General features: G+C 51.9%; 1 protein-coding gene across 1 annotated transcript; it reads right to left on the minus strand.

Annotated features, from left to right (window-relative positions):
* Positions 1-390: 390 nt before the first annotated feature.
* Positions 391-24,562, minus strand: TRIM25 (tripartite motif containing 25). The gene is made up of 9 exons (XM_020888934.2): positions 23,896-24,562; positions 18,924-19,019; positions 15,406-15,639; positions 12,547-12,718; positions 10,431-10,496; positions 7,797-7,823; positions 7,392-7,469; positions 7,215-7,313; positions 391-5,418 (listed from the first exon to the last, which is right to left on the minus strand). Exons 1-9 carry the CDS (start codon positions 24,493-24,495, stop codon positions 4,889-4,891), a joined length of 1,902 nt encoding a protein of 633 aa, XP_020744593.1. The 5' UTR covers positions 24,496-24,562; the 3' UTR covers positions 391-4,888.
* Between the last annotated feature and the right edge of the window lie 74 nt (positions 24,563-24,636).

The following is a 24,636-nucleotide window of genomic DNA, read 5'->3' on the forward strand; positions in this document are numbered from 1 at the left end:
ACACAGAATGAAGACTGACAGAACCTCAAGGAAAGGTAGATACATTCAAAGTTTTAGAGATTTCTAGCACCCTTCTCCCAGTGATTAATACAAGTAGACACAAATCAATAAGCATATAAAAGAACTGGGATTTCCCTGGTGATCCAGTGGCTAAGATTTCATGCTCGCAATGCAGGGGGCCCGAGTTCAATCCCTGGTCAGGGTACTAGATCCCACATGCCGCAACTAAGGTAAGAGTTTACATGCTGCAACTGAAAGATCCCACATGCCACAACTAAGACCCAGCACAGCCAAATAAATTGTTTTAAAGAGTATAAAAGACCTCAACATTTATCAACCAACTTGACCAACTGACACAGAACCCTCCACCCAACAAAAGCAGCATACACATTATTCTCTTTTTTTAATTTATTGAAGTATAGTTGATCTACAATGTTATGCCAATCTCTGCTGCAAGCAGAGTGACTCAGTTATACAACATATGAACATTCCTTTTATATTCTCTATTAAGGTTTATCCCAGGATGTTGAATATAGTCCTCTGTGCTATATAGTAGGACCTTGTTGTCCATCCATCCTATCTGTAATAGTTTGCATCTACTAACCCCAAACTCCCAGTCCAACTTGGCAACCACAAGCCTGTTCTCTATGTCTGTGAGTCTGTTTCTATTTTGCAGATGGGTTCATTTGTGCCATATTTTAGATAACACATGTAAGTTATAAGTATTTGTCTTTCTCTTTTTGACTTCACTTAGTGTGATCATCTCTAGTTGAATGCATGTTGCTACAAATCACATTTTCATTTTTAACGGCTGAGTAGTATTCTATTGTGCCACCTATTCTTATCCATTCCTCTGTCGATGAACTTTTAGGTTGTCTCTATGTCTTGGCTATCGTGAGTAATGCTGCTATGAACACAGGGGTACATGTATCTTTTTAAATTATAGTTTTGTCCAGATATATGCCTAGGAGTGGGACTGCTGGATCATATGGTAATTCTATAATATTTTTAGTTTTCCTAGGAACCACCACACTGTTTTCCATTATGACTGCACCAACTTACATTCCCACCAGCAGTGTAGGAAGGTTCCCTTTTCTCCACACCCTCTCCAGCATTTGTTATTTATAGACTTTTAAAAGATGGTCATTCTGACTGGTGTGAGATGGTACCGCATTGTAGTTCTGATTTGCATTTCTCTAATAATTAGTGACATTGCACATCTTTTCACGTGTATATTGACCATCTGTATGTCTTCTTTGGAGAATTATCTATTCAGGTCTTCTGCTCTTTTTAGATTGGATTGTTTTTTGTTGTTGTTGCTCGTGTATGAGGTGCTGGTCTGTTCTGGAAATTAAGCCCTTGTCTGTTGCATCATTTGCAAATATTTTCTCCCATTCTGTGGGTGCCTTTCTGTTTTGTTTTCTTTATGGTTTCCTTTGCTGTGTACATGCTATTTTATTTATAATCTCATGCCTGGTCTCTCTGATGACCAGCCCCGATCCTGGGTCATCTCATCTCTTAGCATAAGCTCAGATGTGATCCAAGGGGCTGGTGAATAATAAGGACACTCCCATTACTGAGGGCAATTCCAAGGATTTAGAATCTCTCCACCAGGAACAACAGACAACAGCCAAAAAAAAAAAAAGAGAGAGAGACAACAGCCAGTCAAGTTATTATACAGCAACCTCAAATCCACACCTCCCACAACTCCCTCCCCTCTTTAAACAAGGATAAAATCTGGGCCCATTGCTGGATAGTTTTGTTTCATTGTTTTTAAGTTTTTATTATAAGAATTTTCAAACAGAGACAACAGTAGAAGGAATAATATAGTAAACCCTCATATTTCCACCACTGTTTCCTTGATTACTCAATGGTGGTTTATTTACCTTTTCACTCATACCCCTCCCCTGCCTCCCTACCCTCATCCTCAGATCATCCTGAAGCAAAGCCCAGAAGGACATTTGGCTGAGAATTCATGGCAAGCTTCCTGAGGGGCTGCCCCACCCAAGCAGCCTCAAGTAGGCTCCAGCTCTGCTGAAATCTAGCAGGCAGCTGAGTGCGGAGCACCCAGAGGCCCTTGGGCACCTCATTTGCTGACTCCTGCATGACAGTTAAGGAACAGTTTCTACACACACTGCAGTGTGTGCAAGAACACCAAACGCCACTTTATTGCATTCAAAGCTTCTAAGGCACGTAAGCCAGCCTTGGTCCTGATATTTCTCATGCCTTTCAGAGGAATAGTGTCTACAACACTGATTATGTCCTAAAGAATCAACGCATAAAAAAACAAGCTCAAGAACACAGGCTTAAATACTCCTAAATAAAATCAAGTCAGGGTCAGACACAATAAGGTAAGAAATAATGTATCAGTATTATTTATAGATCACAGACCCATCTCAGAATAATTAAAACAGGCAAACCATTCAACCAGTCTTTGAACAACAAAAACTTGACCCCAATCTTTGATTTATCATGCCAGAGTGGCAGAGACAGTCCCTGCTACCTAGGTTGGGAGAATATTTGCATGTTTATCTGGGAAGTTCTGACCCTCCCCCAAGGTACCAGGAGGCATCTACAAGGTACCTCCTCCAAGATGGGATGGCAGGAGCAGTGAGTAGATTCATCCAATACCTGCCCATCTGACTTAACTCTGCAAAACAGGAAGTCAAATGAATGCAAAGTTCCCCCAGGTCTAGGACTTGAGCACTGAGTACCAGCCCTGCAAGGCAAGAGGGGACACAAAGTCTCACTATTGGACACAGTATGGTTCGAGACAGCAAGGGTTAGCTCCTCAATTCATGTCTCCAAGGCACCCGCAGAGGCCTCAGCTTGGGTTACCTGCTCACCTTTCATCCCAAGAGGGGCTCAGGCTCCTCCATCCTGAGCTGGACGATACACTGTCAGGGGAGCGCCCCCCCACTGCCCTCATTTCTAGAGCAGAGCCCAAGTAGGACCTGTGGTTTAATCTTGGGCATTCTCCTCCTAACTCAGCTATTTCCCAAGCACAAACTGGCTCTGAACAAGGCTTTTGTTTCAGGAGATCAAGGAAGGTGCTTTGAACCATCTCCAAAAGCAGAGAAGAATCACCAAAGAATTTTTCTTCCTAGTAGCAAAGGAAGAAAATCTTTGAACACCCACAGTTCAGCTATTGCAGGGGATCTTCCCTACAAAGATGAGTTCTCTCCCAAGGAAGTAAAAGTTTGTGTTGGAAGATGACACAGACCAACACTTCTGTCGGGAACATCAAGTGCTCCGGGCCTGACTAGAATGCCTGGGGACCCAGCACAAGACCAGAGATGAACTGACATAACATCGAACATCTTTACGGAAAGGCTGGGGTGCGTGTCTCCAATAGTATCGTCCTGTTCAGACCCTAAGGCATAAGGAAGCTGACTTCAGCTCCCCAGTTGGGCAAGCCCGGAGCAAGACTTATTTCATCACAAGCCGTTATACTGCTCCCACCGTGGGGATGAAAACTTATATTCTGACAAGGTCAGGATATCAGGAGCTCGGGAGATTCCAGCCACCCACTCCCGCTAGCCCTCAGTGGGCTGAGGCTATCTCCACTGCACAGAAATGCTGCAGGAAAAAACAGTGCCTTGTACTTGAGCCTGGCAGCTGGTTTCCTCCCTGGTTTCAGCCTGTCTGACCCTTCTCCTGGTCAATTCCTGCATCTGCATTTGGCTCATGTGAGGCAGAGAGGAGAAAGGGTTTGGCCCTCTCTGACTCACAAGAGGACCAGCGCTGGGTTGAAGAGGAATGTTGCTGCTTCCCGTGGATCTGCTAGCAGACCCTTCTGGCCACAGGTAGGCACCCCAGCAGGTGACGAGAGTGGCCTCGGAGGCAGCCGCACCTGGCCTGAGTGACAGCAGGCTTAGCTAACCGTTGAGCTTTGCTGGCCATGGTGGGGTCTCCACCAGCCAGGGCAGGATCTCACGATCCTGGAGGATGGAGGCTACCACTGAGGAGAGCAATCAGTCAGAAGGCAAGATGCTCTGATAAGAGCAAAACTGCCAACTGCTAACACCCTCTTAACTATGGGGGACCGCTGCTCCATGGCCTGCACGACCGGAAGGGTCTGGGGCTGCAGTCGAAGCCAAAGGCATCTGTGGAAATGCCTTTCATAATACATGGGAGTGGGAGGGGCTTGTGGCCTCATGAGAACCAGGTCATGCTGACCCTGAATCACAAAGTCAACACAGGCTGATTCAGATTATGGTTTGAAATCTCAGACCGAAAGGGTTCCTGTTGGGACTCAACATTTTAAAACCGTGGATGGGGTGATGAGATGCAGGACAGGAAGGCACCTGGAGGGGGTAAAGGACATATTTCTTTGGGAAACGCTGGTCTGGATGGAGACCTGTCGCTTCCCTCGAGCACAGAAAATCACCAGAAGTCTGAGCATTCATCCTAACTCCTGCATGGAGGCAGTGGAGAGGAATGAAATTCACTGACTTTGGCTTTTTTTTTTTTAAATCTCCAGAGCTGAATAGCTCTACAAAGAGTCATCAGAACTCCAAGATTTGAAGGCTACTTCAGAGAGCAAAGAAGCAGGCACCAGAGGCCTGAGGAAGAACCCGCAGTGGCTACAGATTATGTCCAGCAGGAAAGGGGTGCTAGTAACTTTAACTCCCCAGAGACCCACCCAGCAGCCTGGAGATCTACCAGAACCGATAGGGGGTGGGGGGAGGCATCCGGCCAGAGAGGCACCAGGAAGTGGGAAGCTTCCTCACCCACAAGGCAAATACCCCACCCCTGTCCCTGGCCAACCCCGACCTCTCATCCCATCTGCCCAGCCTCCCACCCTCAGCAGCTGCCCTCCCATCCCTTTGGCCCTGGGGGACCTGGGGAAGCGCGCGGGCGGTCCAGCCGAGCATCCGTGGCCGGCCTACTTGGAGGAGCAGATGGAGAGCGTGGCTCCCGTGGAGAACAGCCAGAAGGCTGGGTACACAGCCTCGGCGAAGTCCACCTTGTACTTATACAACAAGTGGACCTTGTCAGCCGCGGCGAAGAAGAGGACAAAGCCGTGATCGCAGTTGAGAAGCACCCCCACCCGCGTGGCCTTGGTGGAGGGCAGGGTTTTCTCCACGTTGTTGTGCCAGGCGGAGATCTTGGTGTTGAACCACTCCACACACCAGGACGCACTGTTGCGGCCAAGCCGGCTCTCGGGGCCCTGCCGCTCCATGCTGCCGTAGCAGATACCCACCCCGCAGAAGTTGTTCTTCTGCAGCTCCACCTCCCAGTAGTGAATCCCTTTCTTGTAGCAGTGCAGCCCCAACACCTGCGAGCAGTATGTGAACCTCTGGGGATGTGGCCGGTAGTTCAGGGACGTGTCAGCCACGGACGCGACGGTGTAGTTCTCAGACAGGGCCACCTTGTTGTGAGCGGTGTTGTAGTCCAGGATAACTTTAACAACATCTAAGGAAGCATCAAGGGGTCAATCATGAGGCGCTCCAAACACTCTCACCTTTAATCCCCTCCCTAGCTGGAAATATTTATTCATTTGTTCTACCCATCCATTCAACCACCCTTCCATCCATACATGCATTCAGTCCATTCATTCTGTCTAGCTCGTCAGACATCTGTCCATCTCTTTAACCACCAACCAAGCCATCTCTGTGTCTATTAGTCACCCATCTGTCTGTCTATTCCTCCACCCAAAACCATGTACTGAGCCCCTGGCTTATGCCAGGTTCTATACAGGACACACAGCCATGAACCAGACGTGGTGCCTGGCCTCGTGGAGTTCACACTCACAGAAGGAAGTCAAGCCCATCAGTAATGACAACAGTGAAGACTCCACACTCCACTAAAGGGCAGGCACTCTGCTGGAAGGACACAGCCATGGGGGCAAGGGGCCAAGGGAGGGGAGAGCACAGAGGAACACTTACTTCATGGGCAGACTGGCATCTGAGCCAAGCGAAAGGGAGATGAGAAGAATTAAACAGGAGAGCAGAGGAGGGAGAAAGGCTACGCTGGACAGAAGAGACAGTGCAGGCAAGCATGGAGTCACAAGGATGGCAGACATGTGCCAGGACCAGGGAAGGCCGGGCAGCTGGGAACACAGAGGCCGCAGCAAGAGAAGAGAGACCCCTGGAGCCACGAGTCTTAAGTCAAAGGGTCTCGACTTTAACTGGTGGCAGCAGGCAGCCAGCTGAGGTCTGCCAAGCACATCAATGGCCTGAAGAGAATCCTTGACGAGGACACAAGCCTGGCCTCCACCTCCTCCCCAGGACACAGCCCTCCCTGCCCTTCCACTCGCCAAGGACCCTGAACCAGGGCAGACAGGGAAAATCCCACACTTGCGCCTGGGAACTGGGAAGCTAGAGACCAGGGTTCTTTGCCACCCCCTGGCTCAGTGGCCCAGGGAAAGACACTTTGCACCTGGCCCTGGGCTTCCCCCAGGGCAAAATGAATGGCCTGGGAAAATGTCCTCTGAACACCCGAAGCCCCTAGAACTCGTTTCTCCTGCTTAGACAGCTGCACCGCAGAGCGCAGGGGGCTCCACAGACCTGTGGCTCAGCAACGCCCCCAGCAGCCTGGCAGCAGTCACGGGGGCTGGGAGCAGGGGGAGGCCTTTCCCAGCCAGGAAGCTCCAGGGAGGCCGGCCCTGAGAACCAGGTACCACAGCGCCAGCAATGGGTGAACCACGCCCACTGCGCCAGAACCACGCCCACAGCTCCAGCAATGGTGAACCACGCCCACTGCGCCAGCACCACGCCCACAGCTTCAGCAATGGGTGAACCACGCCCACAGCGCCAGAACCACGCCCACAGCTTCAGCAATGGGTGAACCACACCCACAGCGCCAGCAAATGGGTAAACCACGCCCACTGCGCCAGAACCACGCCCACAGCTCCAGCAATAGGTGAGCCACGCCCACTGCGCCAGAACCACGCCCACAGCTCCTGCAGTGGGTGAACCACGCCCACTGAACCAGAAACACGCCCACTGCGGCTGTCGGGAAGGAGGGCCAGAGCGTGCAGAGAGAGGTTTGGCAGCTGCAAGGAAGTGAGAACCAGGGGAGGGTGCTCCGTGAGTGAAGCTATAGGTAGCCCGGAGGCCTGGCCTGGAGGAAGGAACTCCCACCACTTCCAGGCTGGAAGCCACAGGAGAGCAGTAAGAGCATGACAGAGCAGAACACAGTGGGCTCTCCAGGGAACAGGCTAACCACACCAGACAGAGGCAAGGACAAGCAAGGCAGCAGCTACTCACACTCCAGGAGCTCCGGCCTGGACTTGGTGAGGAAGTTCTCCAGCACCTTGGTGGTGAGAGATGCTGAGGTCGGCGGCACAGGAGGGGCTTTGGCTGCACCTGGAGGAGGAACAGAAAATCATTTTCTAAACAAATTCAGAGTAGGCACACCACTGTCCACGGCCCACTGGAACTTACCCTCCTGGACAGTTTGTTTGAGATTCACTAAGTGTTCCGAGGATCCAAAGGTGACAGGCTTGTTGAGGGCGGCAGGGGCTGGGATAAGAAAAAAGAGGTATGAGTTGGGGAAACGACAGAGTGACCTGATGGCCTGGGATCCCTCCCACACCATTGCTCAAGAGCTGCCTCCACAGACACACAGCTGGACAGCCAGGGCAACACGCATCGTACTGGTCTCATGCCTGTCCATGTATCCTCACCCCCAAGCCCAGACCTGGCGGCCAGCACAGGTCAGAGTCGTGAAGCCCAGGCCCATCTCAGACCCCCCACACACACCAGCCCACAGCCCAGCTTTCCCTGCTGGCTTTTAGTTCCGCACTCAGGCACTCAAGGAACTAAAAGACACAGACATGCATAACTTACCAGGTTTCCTGGACTTCTTCTCTTCTTCTGAAAAACAAAATTTTCAGAATTAAGATGTTTCAAAGCACAACACAACCACACTTTCAAACACCATAATAATAATTGCTACCTGAATGTGGCCCATACAAATAAAGCTAGTATGTTTTAATTTGAAAAATATAAGGGGGTCAACAGGCAAATTAATCTATGGTCATACATCATGGTTTTGGCGGGGAGGGGCTAACAAGGAGCATGAATGGATTTCCTCGTGAAATGGAAATCTTTATCCCAATTTGTGTAATAGTATGACTTAGCAGCAGCAGCAGCAACACAGATGTATGCGTTTGTTAATCTAACTGTACTTTTAAGATCTGGACATTTTACTGTAGGTAAATCATATCTCCACTAAAGAAAAAATGCAAAACCAAACACACAAAAAAAACCCACACAGAAAGCCAGCCAAAAAAAAAAACATGCTTGCCAGATATCACAATAGTCTTTATAAAGTATCTGGAGTGTTATATCTATGGGAACTGAGTTTAGCTAAAACAACTGTCCTCAAAGCACACGCCCCAAGTCAGCAGCATCAGCGTCACCCGGGCAGCTGTAAGGAATGCAAATTCCCAGGCCCCTCAGACCTGCTGAAACTAACAGTCTGCGTTACAAGCCACTGGACTCTGACATGTGCTCAAGTTTGGAGGGCCAGAAGATTTCGGGTCCGCTCTTCACCACCACAACTGAAATGAAAAGGGGAGTCCTGGATCTCATCCCTGCCGGCCTGAGGACCCTGCACATTCTAGACCAGCCCCACCAGACCCACCCACGGCCCACCTGGCCCCCGGCCGCCTCTTCCTCTCCCTCCAGAGCCCCATCTCTCAGGGGTCATTTTCACTCTCCCCATCTCCCCAGCTGCTTCTCCCCGCCCCCACTCCTACTGGACCAGCATCTTGGGAGGACTCCAGGCTGTGACCTCAGCTGTGGGCACAGGGCCCCCTCCCAGTGACCACAGGAGGCTCACCCACACTGTGACAAGTCCACCCAACGAGCCAACCTGATGCCAGCATCCTTGGCTCACGCATGCAGAGCAGGCTTGTGGAGGGGGGCAGTGGGAAGGAGGCTTTCTGGGCCCGTGCCTTGAGAAGGACACAGTTTACAGTGCAGGTCACCTCCTCTTCACATCGGGTGCCCATGCACATGTTCAGGCTCCCCGACACCTCCCTCCTCCCCTGCCCCAGGCATCCCAGCCCCTGACTACACTCCACTCAGAAACCACACACTTGTCTGCCAAAGACAAGCACTAAATACTAACAATGAGCAAACAACAACAAAAACTAGGGCAGCATCCTCTCAGCCCCTCACCACCCCATGGCGGCGGGCAGCCCTCCTCCGTCCTCACTGACTATTTCGGTCAACAGTTTGATGACATTTATTGCTGTCCAGTAGCTCAGTTCTGTCCCATTCTTTGCGACCCCATGGGCTGCAGCACACTAGGCTCCTCTGTCCTTCACTGTCTCTCAGAGTTTGCTCAGATCCACGTCCATTGAGTCTGTGATGCTTTCTAACCATCTCATCCTCTGCTAACCACTTCTCCTCCTGCCCTCAAGCTTTCCCAGCATCAAGGTCTTTTCCAGCGAGTCAGCTCTTCACTTCATTCGGCCAGAGTACTGGAGTCTCAGCTTCAGCATCAGGGACATCGGCCTGGCCTTTAAAGAGCTTTCACCATTAGTGTCCCACATAAACCTCACACAGCAATCCCATGAGGTCAATGCCATTATGGTCTGCATTTGACAGATGAGGAAACTGAGGACCATTCTCTACCCAGCCCCCATCTCAACAAGGGTTCCAACATCCCCAAGTGAAAGTGAAAATGACGGTCACTCAGTCACATCCGACTCTTTTGAGACCCCATGGACTGTAGCCCCCCAGGCTCCTCTGTCCATGGAATTCTCCAGGCAAGAGTACTAGAGTGGGTTACCATGCCCTTCTCCAGGGGATCTTCCCAACCCAGGAGTCGAACCCAGGTCTCCTGCATGGCAGGCAGATTAGGTACCATCTGAGTCTAGAGCCCATTACCCCCAAAGTAGGGGACAAAAATTGATTCTTAGGGGCTCAGGAAGAGGTAAGGAAAGGAAAAATCTTGTTCTTTTTATGGATCAAAGCACCATATGTAAATAGACACACCATATGTGGGGTATTAAACTTCATGTATGGGGTGATTTGGAAAATTTTGCCTAAAAGGGCTTCAGAGGTAAAAGCAAAGGAGGGTAATAACGGAGAAAAGGCTGAGAGGCTGTGAGGGCTGACTCACGTCACACCCGGGACTGAAGAGAGACAGCCTCTTTTCGGGGTGATGCTCCTGGGCCAGAATTTGGCGTCACGTAAGTATTTCTCAAGACGAACCAGCTTTGGTCACCTTGCTGTCCCGGGCAGTGGAAATATCCAGCGCTGCTGGCTGGTCCTCCCAGGAGCCCTGCAACCTCCCCGCATCAGGGTCGGTCGGTACTTGCCCCGAGACGCTTCCGGGCCCCCCCCCCCCCCGAACCCGGGCTAGGCCGGGCCCCCTGGGGAGGAGCCGGGACGCCCTCCGGTGCCTGAGCCTGAGCGCTGATGCCCACAGCTGCCACCACCCACGGGCACAGAGGCAAGACTACTTACTCAGGGGCTTCTTCACAGGCCGGTGGGTCTTCGGGGTATGTGGTCCGCAGTGTCCTCCAGCGTCCCCTGGGCCAAAGAAGGAGAGGTTAGTTTAGGCGGCTCTTCCACACCAAGCGAGGAGCCAGCCTCACGGTGGAAGGGTAGCAAGCTGCAGGGAGCTTACCGAGGTGATTTCCAGCGGCATTCCCCGCTGATCACTCACAAGGACTAAAAACAAGGCAACAGAAGCACAAGTTGGGTGTGTTCCCTCGCTTCTCTGCCTTAAAAGGTAGCTGGGGTGCAGTCTCTTCCCTGCCAGCGGCCTGCTCCACAGCCGCTGACCCGTCTGCAAGCTGCACTTGCTCGCCCACACCGCGGGGAGGACTCCTCACCCAGGGGGCGAGACCAAGGTGCCCGCTGTGTCCAGGAGGTTCCCTTCCCCCGGGAGTCTCTCACCACTCATGAGCATGGATGTAGCAGGAAAAGAAACACACGGGACTAATGCACCAAATTAGCTTTCCCCTCGGCCACGGCCACAACACCCCGGTTGCAGAGGCTCTTCAGCAGGGCCACTTGGCCGACCAGGCTGGGACTCAGGCCTGCTCCCTGGATTACAGACCAAGACCCATCGCTGGGGACAGTACTAGATGAAAAACAGACCCAGCCCCTGCTCTCACGGATCACAGTCTGGCAAGGGAGACAGAGGGTGATGGCAAGGAAGAGTAAAATGACGGGAGTGAAGGAACTTCCCAGGTGCTCCAGTGGTTAAGAATCCACCCTGCAAAGCAGGGGACGCGGGTTCAAGCCCTGGTTGGGGAACTAAGACCCCACAGGCCTTAGGACAACTAAGCCTGTGAGCCTGGGCACTCCAGGGCCTGCAAGCCACAACCAGAGGATCCGTGCGTCTCAATGCAAGAGCCCGCGTGATGCAACTAAGACCCAATGCAGCTACATAAATAAATACTCTTTTTTAAAAAAATGACAGGAGCAAAAAGGGCCCCAAGGGAAGGATAAGGACCCTGGGACCTTGTCTGAGGAGCCAGACTGGCAACAGGGATGTTTTGCTGAGAAATGTAACGTTTCAACTGATCTCCAATGGGAGACAGGAGTCATCCGGTGGAGTCTGAGCCCTCTAGGCGGGGAGGAGCGGGGGTGTGTGTACAAAGACCCTGTGGGGGGAGGTTAACATATTTGAAGACTTGAGCATAAAGGGATGGATTGGGAGGAGGAGGCCACTTCAGGGCTGGAGAGGTGGATGGGGCCTGATCAGGCAGGGGCTTAACAGCCAGAGTTAAGAGTGTGGTCTGCAATCTAAACAAAGGAAATTCTCCGAAGAGGAGGCAGGGGAGAGGGTGCCAGGAGAGCAGACCGTCATCCTGAGACACTCTCTCCAGCTGTGATGGGAGCCGCTGCAGAGGAGCTCGTTAGGAAGTTGCTGCAGGTGATTCAACGGAGAGCAGCCACGTGGTGGCTGCAGTGAAACGAGCTGAGTCCAGAGATATTTAAGAAGCAAACTCTGACAATGGGTTGGATATAAGCAGAAGGGCAAGGGGTGGTGGTTGTTTAGTCGCTAAGTCATGTCCAACTCTTCTGCAACCCCATGGACCGTAGCCTGCTGGGTTCCTCTGTCCATCGGATTCTCCAGGCAAGAGTACTAAAGCATTGCCATTTCCTTCTCCGGGGGATCTTCCCAACCCAGAGATCAAACCCATGTCTCCTGCTGGGCAGGTGGATTCTTTACCACTGAGCCACCCAGGAGGCCCCAGCGTAGGGGGTATCAAGAAAGAATTTCATGTTTCTCTGACCTCCAAACTAGCCACTTCCTTACCAAACAACACTGACAACCCAGAATCCATTCAGCCCATCTGAGCCAACCTCAGACTCAGACCAAATAAAAGCCTATCCAGAAAGGCCCATCATAACTCCTGGCCAAAAAAGACATCTGAGGAAGGAAGGCTACAGTCTCGGGATGAGGTGAAGACCCCCCCCCCACCTCCTAGATGAGGGCAGTGGTCTTGTAACATCTGAAGTTCAAGCCCCAATGCTCCAGAGCAGGATTTTCTTTCCTGAACCACAGAGGGGACCCATCCCGTTTCCAGAACCCCAGTGGAAAGCCTGAGAGGCTGCTGATGGTTACCTGGGACAGTGAGCTCCTCGGGCTTCTTGTCCTGGGGCTGTCTGAGGCACCGCTTCAGCTCATTCTTCAGGTCGGAGGTGCCCTGACAGACCTCCTTAATCAGCTCGTGGTTCAGCTCCACCTTGGGGACGAAGACTGGCTTCGTGGTGATTCCCTGCAGTTTTGTCGCTTTCTGCAATGAGGCAGGGGGTTAGTTCAGGCAGCTCCAGCGAAGCTAGAGCCCAGGCTCAGGCCTCATGAACCCTGGAAGGAGCTTCCCCGTGCCCATGGGCAAAAAGTCTAATCAGCCTCTCAAAAGTGGCTGGGGGTTGACGTGCCACTTTAAGACACAGCCATGTGGAGGTGGAAAAGCCCTCGCCTTCCAAACGGAAAAACTGCAGTCAAGAAATGACAGGTGTCCTGCCAGGACCTCTGCCAATTAGTAGCAAGGACAAAGCTGGGACCCAGGCCTCCTAACCCATGGATAATGCTCTTACCATCGCCCCTCAAAGACCAGCTCTGAATGCATGTTCTGAAAACAGAACAGGAAGGCCTGAAGGGCTCAGGATTCAGCCACACATCCAATGCAGGAGAAGAATCTTACAGAAGGCTTCCCAAGCTTGGAGACCAGATCAGATCATATGGCATCAAGAGGCCCAGATGTGGACTCAGAATCCTTCTGGGAGACCTCGAGGCAGCTGGGTCAACAAACAGGAGTGGGCACGTGAGAAGAAAATGCCATCCCGCCCAGGCGTGGCTAGAAGACCCTGCACACAGGAGAGAAGGTTCCTGGGCACTCCTGGGCCTCCCAGGACCTGAACGTGGGATCTGGGCCTTTGAGGTGTCAAAGCGGCATGCCACCCAGTCAGCAGGGCTCCCGGAGACACCCACTGTGTGCCCGGCACTCTGCTGTGCACGGACATGCCAGGAGGGTGAAGGGCCCCTCTTGAGAGGCGCGGGCAGCCTTCAAAACAGACAAGAAAACAAGCACATCTAGACTGAGGTCATCAAGGGAGAGAGCAGAGGTCGTCAAGGGAGAGAGCAGGGATCGCCAGCAGTGGGAGAACAACAGATCCCAGGAAGATGGGGGAACTGGGGCTGCCCTGGACAAACGACAGGGTTTATGAGGCAGAGGGAGGCTCGGAGACCCCTGCCCAGGCTCAGGGCCTCTGAGGAGCGCCCTGCGGTGGTCAGAGCCCCAGGCACGGGCTGGGGGTGGCTCGCAAGAGATAAGGCTGCTGGCAAAGGCAGGCAGGTCACCGAGGGCCCTATGGGCCATGCAGAAGAACATGAAGTCAGAAAGGGTGGGGAGGGTTGTCCACGCTGTAGAAAGATACTTCCGGGGACCATGCAGAGATGGGATGGGGGGAAAGAAGGTGGAGGCCTAATGCAGGCAGCATCCCATGATGGTCCCCGAGCCTCCTGACTGCCCTGGGCACACACATTACACATCCTCTCCCCCAGGTTAAGGGCAGAACAGTGAGTATGAAAGGGTATCACTCCCAGGACTAGTTTACATTACATGGAAACAATGAAGGAGTACCGCGGATGTAAGTAAGATCCCATATCTGTTGATTTTGTGTTCATCAGAAAGATGATTCTTCTGGGTGGGCCTCACCAAATCAGGTAAAAGTCCTTAAAACAGAAACTGGGCCTTCCCAAAAGGAGAAATTCTCTGCTGGTTTTGAGGAAACCTGCTGCCCAGTCGACAGAGGACCACATGCTGAGGAATCGTGGCAGCCTCTAGGAACCTCAGCCGGCCCCAGCTGACAGTCATCGAGGACACGGGGACCTCAAGCCTGCACCACGAGGGACTGAACTCTGCCAACAAGCATGTGAGCATCCCTGGAGAAGGAAGCGGCAACCCCTCCAGCATTCTTCTCTGGGAAATCCCACCGAGGGAAGAGCCTGGCGGGCTACTGTCTGTGGGGTCACCAGAGAGTCAGACACAACTTAGCGACTAAACAATCACAGAATATCCTCCTTTCTCAAACAGGAGAGTCAGACTTCCTATTTGTGAGTTATTAGAACCCACATGTACCGAACACACTGGAACCCAACAAAGGAGAATTAGACTCTCTTCTCAGGGAGAAAGAAATACATGTCTTGGGGAAAATGTCCAAGGGACACAGGTATTATGTCTGTGTTTGTCAAACAGGCAAAGGAGATACATCAAACAGCAGAAAACACTGAAAAATAGGTCTTGAGCTAAAACTTCCCTGAAGTGTGTGGACTTCTCGGAGTATGAAGCCCTTTGAATGAAGACTTTAAGCTGTACACAAAGATGGAGTTCAATTAGGATCGGATATCAACGATGACCCTGCTTATTCCAAGTGATTTGACCAGACACTGGCTCAAGAGAGTTTAAGCTGAAAAGGAATTAGTAACGTTGTCACTAAGATTCTAACAGATGTGAATAACAGGAAGAAGAACTCTGGGGCAATCAGAGAATAAAAGTGGAAAAGAGGCTTAACGGATACAAACTGCTGACTGCTTTGATTGAATCTCATCCCAACTATGAATTCAAATAGTAAAGCTATCATTTCAGAGAAACAAATCTCTTTTAATAAAGAAAAATTACACAATGGAAAAAAAAAAAAAAAGCATGTCAGCTTGGAAGACAACCCTGAGCTCCAAAAGGAACATACAGCCTGGTGAGACCACAGCCTAAGCCACACAGAGTACGAGGTAATGGGCAGCTTTTCTTCTCTGAGCCACGCAGTTTGCGCTAAGTGGTCACAAAACGTAGAAAACTAATACAGCCTGTGTGTCTCAGGGATGCTTCCCAAAACCCCTCACCACCCCAACTCCTGAGAGTCCCACTCAATACTATAAGGCAAGGCAGAAAGAGGATTGAACAGCGCCCTGATCATGACCCACCTCCAGAAACTCAAACTCGTCCCCCTTAGTCAGGGCCAGTTCAACCTCCTCCTTCAGGCTCTGGATCTCACTCTTCTTCTTGAGGATGATCTGGTAAATGTTGTCGAACTTGCTGGTGACCCTCTTCTCCTCTTCCTTTATCTTCCTTGTGGAGCTGGCCTCTGAGGCATCAATGAGAGCCTTTATTTCCAGGTATTCTTGTCTCAGCTGGTCCACCTTCCTGTGTGCAGCCTCCTGAGAGGCCAGAACAAGAGGGCATCCATCAGACTGGCAGAAAGGCTCGGCCTGACACGTGGAGCACCACAAGCTCTCACCTATACTTCATGGGAATTCAGACGAGTGCAACCACTTTGGAGCGCGATCGGGCAAGATCAATGAATTTCAAGGTGTTCACACCTTATGACCTAAATCCTAGAGGAAATCAACCCTAAATATTCAAGGACTGTTGCTGAAGCTCAAATACTTTGGCCTCCTGATGCAAAGAGCTGACTCATTTGAAAAGACCCTGATGCTGGGCAAGACTGAGGGCGGGAGGAGAAGGGGACGACACATGCTTGGATGGTACCATCAACTCAGTGGACATGAGTTTGAGCAGACTCTGGGAGATAGTGAAGGACAGGGCGACCTGGCGTGCTGCAGTCCATGGAGTCGTAAAGAGTTGGACACAACTGAACACCACCACCACCGCCACCTTAGGACCCAGCAATTGAGTCCAAAGAATGTACTCTAGAAAAAGGCTCTGCTTCTGAGACACACAAGAATGCTCCAAGCAGCACTGAATAGAAAAATCAAGGAAACAAGCTGAATGTCAGTCAGTAAAAGACTGAATATTATTCACTGGGATGGAATATTAAGCTATGATAAGGGAAAAACAACTTATAAAAGACACACGGTAAGATGCGCTTCACATAAGACTTAGAAACAAGCAGAATGGCACACGTGTGCGTGCTTAGTCACTTCAGTCGTGTCCAACTCTCTGCGATCCCATGGACTCTCTGTGACTTCTGGAAGAGAGAAAGAGGGATACAGAACAAGAGAAGCAAAGCTAGGGCTATACTCTCCTTGGCGATATTTTATTTCTTAAGCTAGAAAGCAGTTCATGAGTAGTTTTCTTAAAGGGTATGAAGCTGCCCTAGACAACTTCCTCTAGAACTGCACTCCCCAATACTATAGCCACTTGCTACATGTAGCTACAGCACCCTTGACCTATGGCCAGTCCAAGTTAAGATGTGAGACAGGGTAAAATAAAAAGAGCATGAAATATCTCATTAATACCTTATATTGATTAAAATAACACTTTGGATGTACTGAGTTAAATAAAAAATACCAATAAAACTAGTCTCATGTATTATTCAAATTAAAGTTATATGTAAGGTTATATAAGGTTCACTTTATATTTCTACTGGATGAAGCTGCTTCACTGCTCTAGAAGCCACAGTTTCCCTTTACAGGTTGGGTAACCTCAACAGCTCAGAATCAAACGTGACAAAGAGAAACACACAAGAGGGCCAGGGAGATTGGAATTCAATTTTTTTTTGGCCACACCATGCGACATTCAGGATCTTAGTTTTCCTACCAGGGATTTGAACCCAAGCCTCCTACAGTAGAAGCTCAGAGTCTTAATCATTGGACCACCAGGAATTCCTGAGAATTCAATTATTTCTTAAACAAGTACCTGACCCTGCCACTTCCAATGTGACTACCAATGTCCCCAAGTATTCATCCTCCTTCTCCCCCATCAGTAAGAAAACACCACTGGGTTCTGATGGGCACATGACTGCCCAGCCACAGACTACATCTCCCAGCATCCCCTGCAGCTGGTCACGTGACTAGGCTGCTGCCTACACAATGGGAACAGAAGTGACAAGCACAACGTCTCCCCCTTTGTCCCTCCTTCTCAGAGGCTACAGCAAAAATCTAATGGTGACCCAGTGGCAGCCAGAGACGAGGAAGGGCAGTAAGAAGGCAAGGTCCTGAACCCTGATGGGTCACAGGCTGCAGACCACCCCATAGCCTGCCTGGGTTACGCAGGTCCAGCCCTGAGGCGTCACAGTGAGGAACATACACAGCTATCCTATTTAAGCCTCTGATTCTGAGGGGTAGCTTTGCTGCAAGAAGTTAGCTTGCCCGCCAATCAATACAGGTATTCTCATGTGCATTCTTTCACTTAAGCCTCAAACTCACCTTTGGAAAGAGGTTCTGGAAGCAGATGGAAAAACTAAGGCTCAGAGATCTGCCAAGATGACTACAGTATCACAAGCTAGTATTCTAACCCAGATCTCATCTAATCTAACCACAGCTGTGGCAATGAAACCAGATGCTGCCACTCCAGAAAGGATACTTAAAAATCAGAACTTCTCTCAATATAAAAGCACTGTAACCTTATAAAAATTACGAACCTGGAGGGAAAAAATCTCTATAATTCTACCATTCCAACACTCATACTACTATTCCTTGACTATATTTCCTTCCAGTCTTTTTTCCTACACTTCCGGTAATGGGTTTAATGGTGGCTCCCAAAAAGTTACATCCATGTTCCAGAATCTGGAAGTGTGACCTTACTGAGAAAAGGAGTCTCTGCAGATGTAAGTAAGGTAGAAATCTTGAGCCAAGATCATCCTAGTTTACCCAGGTGGTTCTAAAGTCACTAGCAAGTGTCCTTACTGGCGACAAAGAGCAGACACAGAGGGAGGAGGCAATGTGAAGATGGGGGCAGAGACTGGAGTGAGGCAGCCACAGGTCAAGGAATGCCTGATGCCACCAGAAGCTGGAGAGGCGGGGACAGACTCTTCCTCGGAACCTTCGGAAGGAGTGTGGCCCTGTCGACACTTTGGATTTGGACTGCTGGCCTCCTGGTGCCCATTTTACAGGTGATGAAACTGAGGCAGAGGGGACAGCATGGGGTCAAGTTCACAAGACGGAATGAGCTGAGATAGCAGCTTCAGTAAGTGGCAGATGGGGTCGTTCAAACCAAGCCTCCCCCTGCAAACCAGAGAACTGAACTGTGAGAAACTACCTGTCTGTTGTCATAACCCACGTTTGTGGTAATTTGTTACAGTAGTCCTAAAAGACAAATACACTGTTAACAAACAAATAGATACAGGAACTTCCCTGGTGGTCTGGTGGTTAAGACTCTGTGCTTCAAATGCAGGGGACATAGGTTCAATCCCTATGTTTGGAGGAACAAAAGTTCCTCCATGCTGCATGCAGCGCAGCCAAAAACTAACTAAATAAATATATGTAGCTTTGTCTTCCTGTTTCTCTCCCACTTAAACGGTAACTACTTTTTACGTTACTATGTTTTAACCTTAATTTTTAGTGATTCCTCCCACCCAGGTTGGACTCGTAGTCTAGGAAGGATCTCTCTGGGCATGTGGATTTTTGCATGTTTTGTTGAATTTTGACACTGTGAGTGAACCCAACAGGAGCCGTATGGATGCCAGAGATGTGCCCGCCTCCACGGAGGCAGGGGCAGAGGCAGGCCCCGTGGTGGCGGCAGGGCTGGTCGGGTCACTCACCTGTACCTCCTGCTGCCTAGCTCTCACGTCCTCCAGCGCTCTTGACGCCCCATTGATCTGGCCATACATGACAGTCAGTTTTTGCCTCAACTTGTTCTGCAGAGAAAATGAAATGGGTAAGAACACACCTTGTCCCAGCCCCCCAGAAGCACCCAACACCAGAGACTACCCTCAAGTCTCCCCCACAGCTGTTTCCACCACCCCAAGTCTCGCCTGCTTGCAGCTTTCTGACGCATTCTCGTACTTACGGCCTCCATCCTTTCAGGGGGACAGGACAGTGAAAAAGTTATAAGTATAGGACTTGGAGCTAGACAGACCGACTCAATTCTCAGTTGTCGAACTCTCACTAGCTTCTCTGGTCAAGAAATAGATACAGCTGTTCATACCCTGCAGGGCTAGGAGGACGATTAACTGAAGCAGTGTGAGTCCCAGCCTAGTGCCTGGATCTTAGCAAGGACAAACGTCCTTAGTGAATGTCAGCTTGGATTACTACAAGCTTCTTCACTAGCACCCATTTTACAGATGTTGAAACTGAGGCAGAGAGGAAAGCAAGGGGGCCGAGCTCACCCAGACAGAAGGAGCTGAGACGGTCGAGCAGTAAGCGGCAAATGGAGTTGTTCACATCAAGCCTCCCACTACAAACAACCAGCAAGCAGACATCACACTGGGGGAAGGGGCACCTACTGAAAACCAATGGGGGGCTAACAAAGACGGGGAGGATCACACAGTTAAGACCCAGAAGAAGGAAACCCAAAGAGATGAGTCTGGCATCTGGGGCTCTCCCAGGGCCATCTGCCAGTTCCAGAACACAGCTGGGAGAGCCCTCTGTGCGCCTCAGAGAGGCAGGGGGAGAACAAAAACCAAAGTCCAAGGCTCACCTGATAAGCCCCACAGACCGAGCCCTCCAAGGGCTACACCCTGGATTAAGGATGAACTGGCGGAAAACCAGCTCAGTCCCTGAAACTGAACGAGGGTGATTCAGAATCACTAGGCCCCAGGTCATGTTCAGATGCAAAGTAAATTAGGCACCAAGGCAGCTAATGCCACCCAAGGCCTCCGAGTATTTTAATAAATTTTCATAATCACCAGTCAACTTGCACCCAACTCAAGCGAAATGCTGGGGCATAGAAATAGGTACAAAAATCACCACCACCTCCACCGTAATCACGGCAGCCAGTGTTGGTCATGAACTTACTCCAAGTCAGACACTGTTCTAGTGCTTTCCACGTTATTAACTTTGTAAAGCTAAAAACAACAGTAGGAGGTAGAGGGTTATCCGCCCTTTACAGATGACGTCACTGAAGCAGAATAATTAAGGGGCTTACCTAGGCCACATCGCTAATAACTGGTGTTACAAGATCCTGCTATTACAATGACAGACTTACGTCCAAACTGAGCACACAGGAAATTTCTAGGGGAAAAACAAGCACGTCCCTTAACTAGCTGGCTCAACAATTCTCTGGCCTTCCCTTCCTCTCCTCTGACTCTCCCAGGTCACTGACCTTCACTCTGGATTGGAATAACCCAGTGACAGTCACATGGAAAGCCTGGAAGCACAAACCAAGGCCACACTAACTCAACCCTGAAAGCCCAAGTCACTGATGGTGTTTCAGATGTGACTTCTGTGACAATAACCTCTGACCTGGTCTCTAGCAGTGGCCAAGATAAACCGTGGCCAGAGGTGGAAGGCCAGCCCTGGGCACGTCCAGCCTCACAGGTCTCAGAGCTGGAAGAGGCCTCAGGACTCCTGAGGGCTGACAACTGCTTCCAAGACCCAGTCTCAGGGGTTGTTCTTATAGTTGTTCAGTCTCCCAGTCGTGTCCGACTCTTCACAACCCCATGGACTGCAACACACCAGGCCTCCCTGTCCCTCACCATATCTTCAAAGATTTTACACATATTGATCAAAGGCATACAACAGTCCCTGATGATACACAGGGGCCCGCAGGGCTACAGACCAAAAGAAAGCCACCCAAGGCCTTTGAGAGCAGCTAATCAAGGACAGGGAACTTTTCAAAGTTCTGAGCATCCCCTCACAGACTGGGGACTTCGGTCCTCCAAGAAGGCACCAGAGTCCTAAGTCCACCCTACACCACTGATCAAACCCAGCTGGGCTGGCCCTGCTGCCAGTGCTGACCAGCAGCAGGACTGGAAAAGGAGACGGGTTAAAGCAGGAGTCCCCAGCCCTGGGCTGTAGACCGGTACCAGTCCAAGGCCTGCCATGAACCGGGCCGCAGCGCAGGAGGTGAGCAGTAGGCAAGCAAGCGAGGCTTCATCTGCCGCTCCCCACACTGCCTGAACTACCTCTCCCCATCTTTCACAAAACCAGTCCCTGCTGCCTGCCAGAAAGGTGGGGGGCCGCCGGGTTAAAGGACTTAGCAGGCCAGGAGATGGGGGCAGGCAAGGCTTGTTAAAAGGATTAAAAAGCCAAGTGTGTAGGGCATACAGATAATCTGGGTGCAGATTCCAGTTCCAGGCCCTGGAGGCCGAGTGGAAGCTGTGGCTCCAAACCAGACTACGACGGGTCCTTCTGCCCCTGCCTTCTGCCTCCTGGATAAGAACCGCTAGCAGGCCTTCTGAGCAGAGCCAGGCCGCCCAAGTCCTCAGGCCCACACATCCCAAGAAGAAGAAAAATCTGGGCAGTCTAACACCCTCCATGCAGCAAACTCTCCTTGGGGCATTTCTGAGTAACAGTAATGTTAGCAGCAGCGCTATGCAGCACTAGTGAACTATAAAAATGCCATGCATGGGGAATTCTCTGGTGCTCCAGTGGCTAAGAATCCACCTTCCAATGCAAGAGACACAGGTTCAATCCCTGCTCAGGGAACTAAGATCCCATATGCCAAGGAGCAACTAATCCTGGGCACCACAACCAGAGAGTCTGTGCACCGCAACTAAGACCATCATAGCCAAAAATTAAAATAACTATTTTTTTTAAAAAGTAACTCTGATCTCTGTCAACTGAAAAAAAACAAAATACACAACCTAAAAGCTGAGAAGTGAAATGTTAGTTGCTCAGTTGTGTCTGATTCTTTGCAACCCCATGGACTGTAGCTTGCCAGGCTCCTCTGTCCTTGGAATTCTCCAGGCAAGAATACTGGAGTGGGTAGCCATTCCCTTCTCCAGGGGATCTTCCCGCCCCCGGGATTGAACCTGGGTCTCCCGCACTGCAGGCGGATTGACAGCTGTGTTTAAAACAAACAAAACCCACCATTTATGGATCACCTCATTAATCCTCCCAACACCTCCTCAGATAGGCACCATTATTGGGCCCTTTGATGGGTTCCCAGCCAGGAAGCAGAGCCAGAATTCAAACCCAGGTCTCAACATTCAGCTCTGGTCAGAGTCCAAGTCCAGCCAGCCAGGCCCTGGGGCCTGCCTAAGAAGCACTTCCCAAACAGCTCAGCTCTCTGGAGCCTCCTGGCCGCCCTTGGATGTGCAGAGGGAATGCTATTAATCCCATTTTAGGGATGAAGAAGCTGACCCTCAAGAGAAATGCAATGACTTGCCCTGAACCACAGCTAATGTAAGCAGAGCAGGCATCCAGGCTCTGAAGGCCAGACAGGTTCTTTCCTGTAACAGGTGGAGACCCAGGTAGGCTGGGCCTGAGATGGTTTTACCTCCCAGGTCAACATCAGGCAACGCCTGAGGGACTCAGGGAAACAGGCCGCAGGAACCCAGCTCAGCCTGGCCAGGCTGGCCAGGCAGGGAGGGGCCTGCCCGGGCCAGAGCAGCACCTGCACCCGAGCCCTGGAGCCGCTGCAAACCTCCCCAGACTTCACATCTCCTTAGACAGCACAAGGACAGCCCGTGTTTCCCCTGAGAGCCTGGAAGAGGGAGGAGAACCCAGGCCTCACCCTGGAGTTAGACTGAGGCAAGGCAAGAGAGTGGGACTACGCCTGTTCAGCCTCTGCCTCCATTCCAGACGGGAAATCAGGATCCGCGAACCACTGAAACCATCTCAGAGCAAGAAGGGCCCTGAGGAATCCACCTGATGCCCCTCCTCACATTGCTGATGGGGACCAGCCCCGGCCTTTAAAGTGGCTCGGGCAGAAGAAAGGGCACAGCAAGCGTGCGGCTGGGCCTCCTGGGACCCTGCCCACCCTCCCCCTCATAGTGGTCGGTCCTCCCTGGTCACCAGAAGTCTCTGGCTCACAAAGACGTTATCTCACATGACCTCAGGAATGTTCTGTGCTCTGAACTCCAGGACTTGGCCTTCAGGCTGGTCCACCGGGAGAAACAGCAACGATGGTGTCGGACCAGCTGGCCAAGGCTTAATGGCCACTTGGCCACTTGGGTTAACTCGAGTGAAATGAACTTCTCTGAATGTCCATTTCCTATTTCCTCAGCTGTAAACAACTAATTATACCCACCACCTGGGTGCCAGGGGACCTTAAGGGAACAGAGGTAACTTCTAGCGCTCATATTTGATGTTCAAAACCCTCTACTAAACATATCAGACCACTGCGAAAGTGAAAGCGGTCACTCGGTCTTGTCCCACTCTTTGAGACGTCAGGGACTGTAGCCCGCCAGGCTCCTCTGTCCATGGAATTCTCCAGGCAAGAACACTGGAGTGGGTTGCCATTCCCTTCTCCAGGGCATCTTCCCGACCCCGGGATAGAAGCTGAGTCTCCCGCATGGCAGGCAGATTCTCTACCCTCTGAGCCACAGGGAAGCCCCAGACAACTGCTAGGCTTAATGCAAACAACATATCACCCGTCTTCAGTAGTTCCCTCTGTAAAATGGGTGAATGGGGTGAGCCACGAATACGAGGGCTGTATGTTCTCACGGCCCCTTCCACCTGGACACTGGCTGTGCCCCTGCCCCCATCTCAGGCACAGCAAGACCTGAAGGTGCCCATCCACCGCACCCACGGGATCCGCCTGGTCGGCCACGCTGCCCACAGCGGGGCCCTGCGCGCCACCCAGCCGGCCCAGGCTGCCTCTCGGCGCCCCCGCCCGCCACCCCCTACCTCCAGGTCGGTGCTGGCCTCGTTGAGGGGCGCAGGCGAGCAGGTCTTGTGGTCCACCACGCAGACGTGGCAGATACACTCGCTGTGCTCGGGGCAGAAGTAGTCCCGTAGGCGGTTGTGCCGGGCGCACTTGCGGCGCATCAGGTCGCGGACGGGCGGCTGCAGCGGGTGGTCCTGGAAGGCGGGGCTGTCCAAGTGCGGCCGCAGGTGCTCCTGGCAGAAGGAGGCCATGCACACCAGGCACGTCTTGACGGCGGTGGCCTGCAGGCAGTGGTCGCAGGCCACCTGGCCGGCCGCGCTGGGGGCGGCGGCGCGCGTGGGTGGCGTCCAGCCGTCGTCGGCGAGCGCGGGCCGGGCCTGCTCCGCCTGCAGGAACTGCTCCACCACCGCGCACAGCACCGTGTTCTTGCGCAGCTGCGGCCGCGCGGGGAAACCGGTGCGGCAGTGCGGGCACAGGTACGGCGCGCCCTGGACGGCCCACGTCTCGTCCAGGCACGCGCCGCAGAAGTTGTGGCCGCACGGCGTGGTGACCGGGCCCTTGAAGGGCTCCAGGCAGATGGAGCACGACAGCTCCTCGGCCAGTGGGCACAGCTCCGCCATGGTGCGTCGGGGGAGCCCAGCGGGACGCGCGGGGATGCGGCGGCGCAGTGGCCGCGAGGCCGCCGAGGAAACGAAACCGAGCGGCGGGGCGGGGCCCCCGGGCTTCCAGGAAGTCACGTGGGGCGGGCGGGGCGCGCCGGA

This window comes from Odocoileus virginianus, chromosome 17 (genome assembly GCF_023699985.2).
Source record: "Odocoileus virginianus isolate 20LAN1187 ecotype Illinois chromosome 17, Ovbor_1.2, whole genome shotgun sequence".
Taxonomy (NCBI): Eukaryota; Metazoa; Chordata; class Mammalia; order Artiodactyla; family Cervidae; genus Odocoileus; species Odocoileus virginianus.

What these genes read in the sequence shown, in the direction of transcription:
- TRIM25 (XM_020888934.2), bottom strand. Translation starts at nt 24,495, where the DNA reads ATGGCGGAGCTGTGCCCACTGGCCGAGGAGCTGTCGTGCTCCATCTGC. An exon ending in ACGAGTTTGAGTTTCTGGAG is followed by an intron (nt 12,719 to 15,405) that starts GTGGGTCATGAT and finishes GCCTCATTGCAG; the next exon opens with AAAGCGACAAAACTGCAGGG. An exon ending in CAAACAAACTGTCCAGGAGG is followed by an intron (nt 7,314 to 7,391) that starts GTAAGTTCCAGT and finishes TTCCTCCTCCAG; the next exon opens with GTGCAGCCAAAGCCCCTCCT.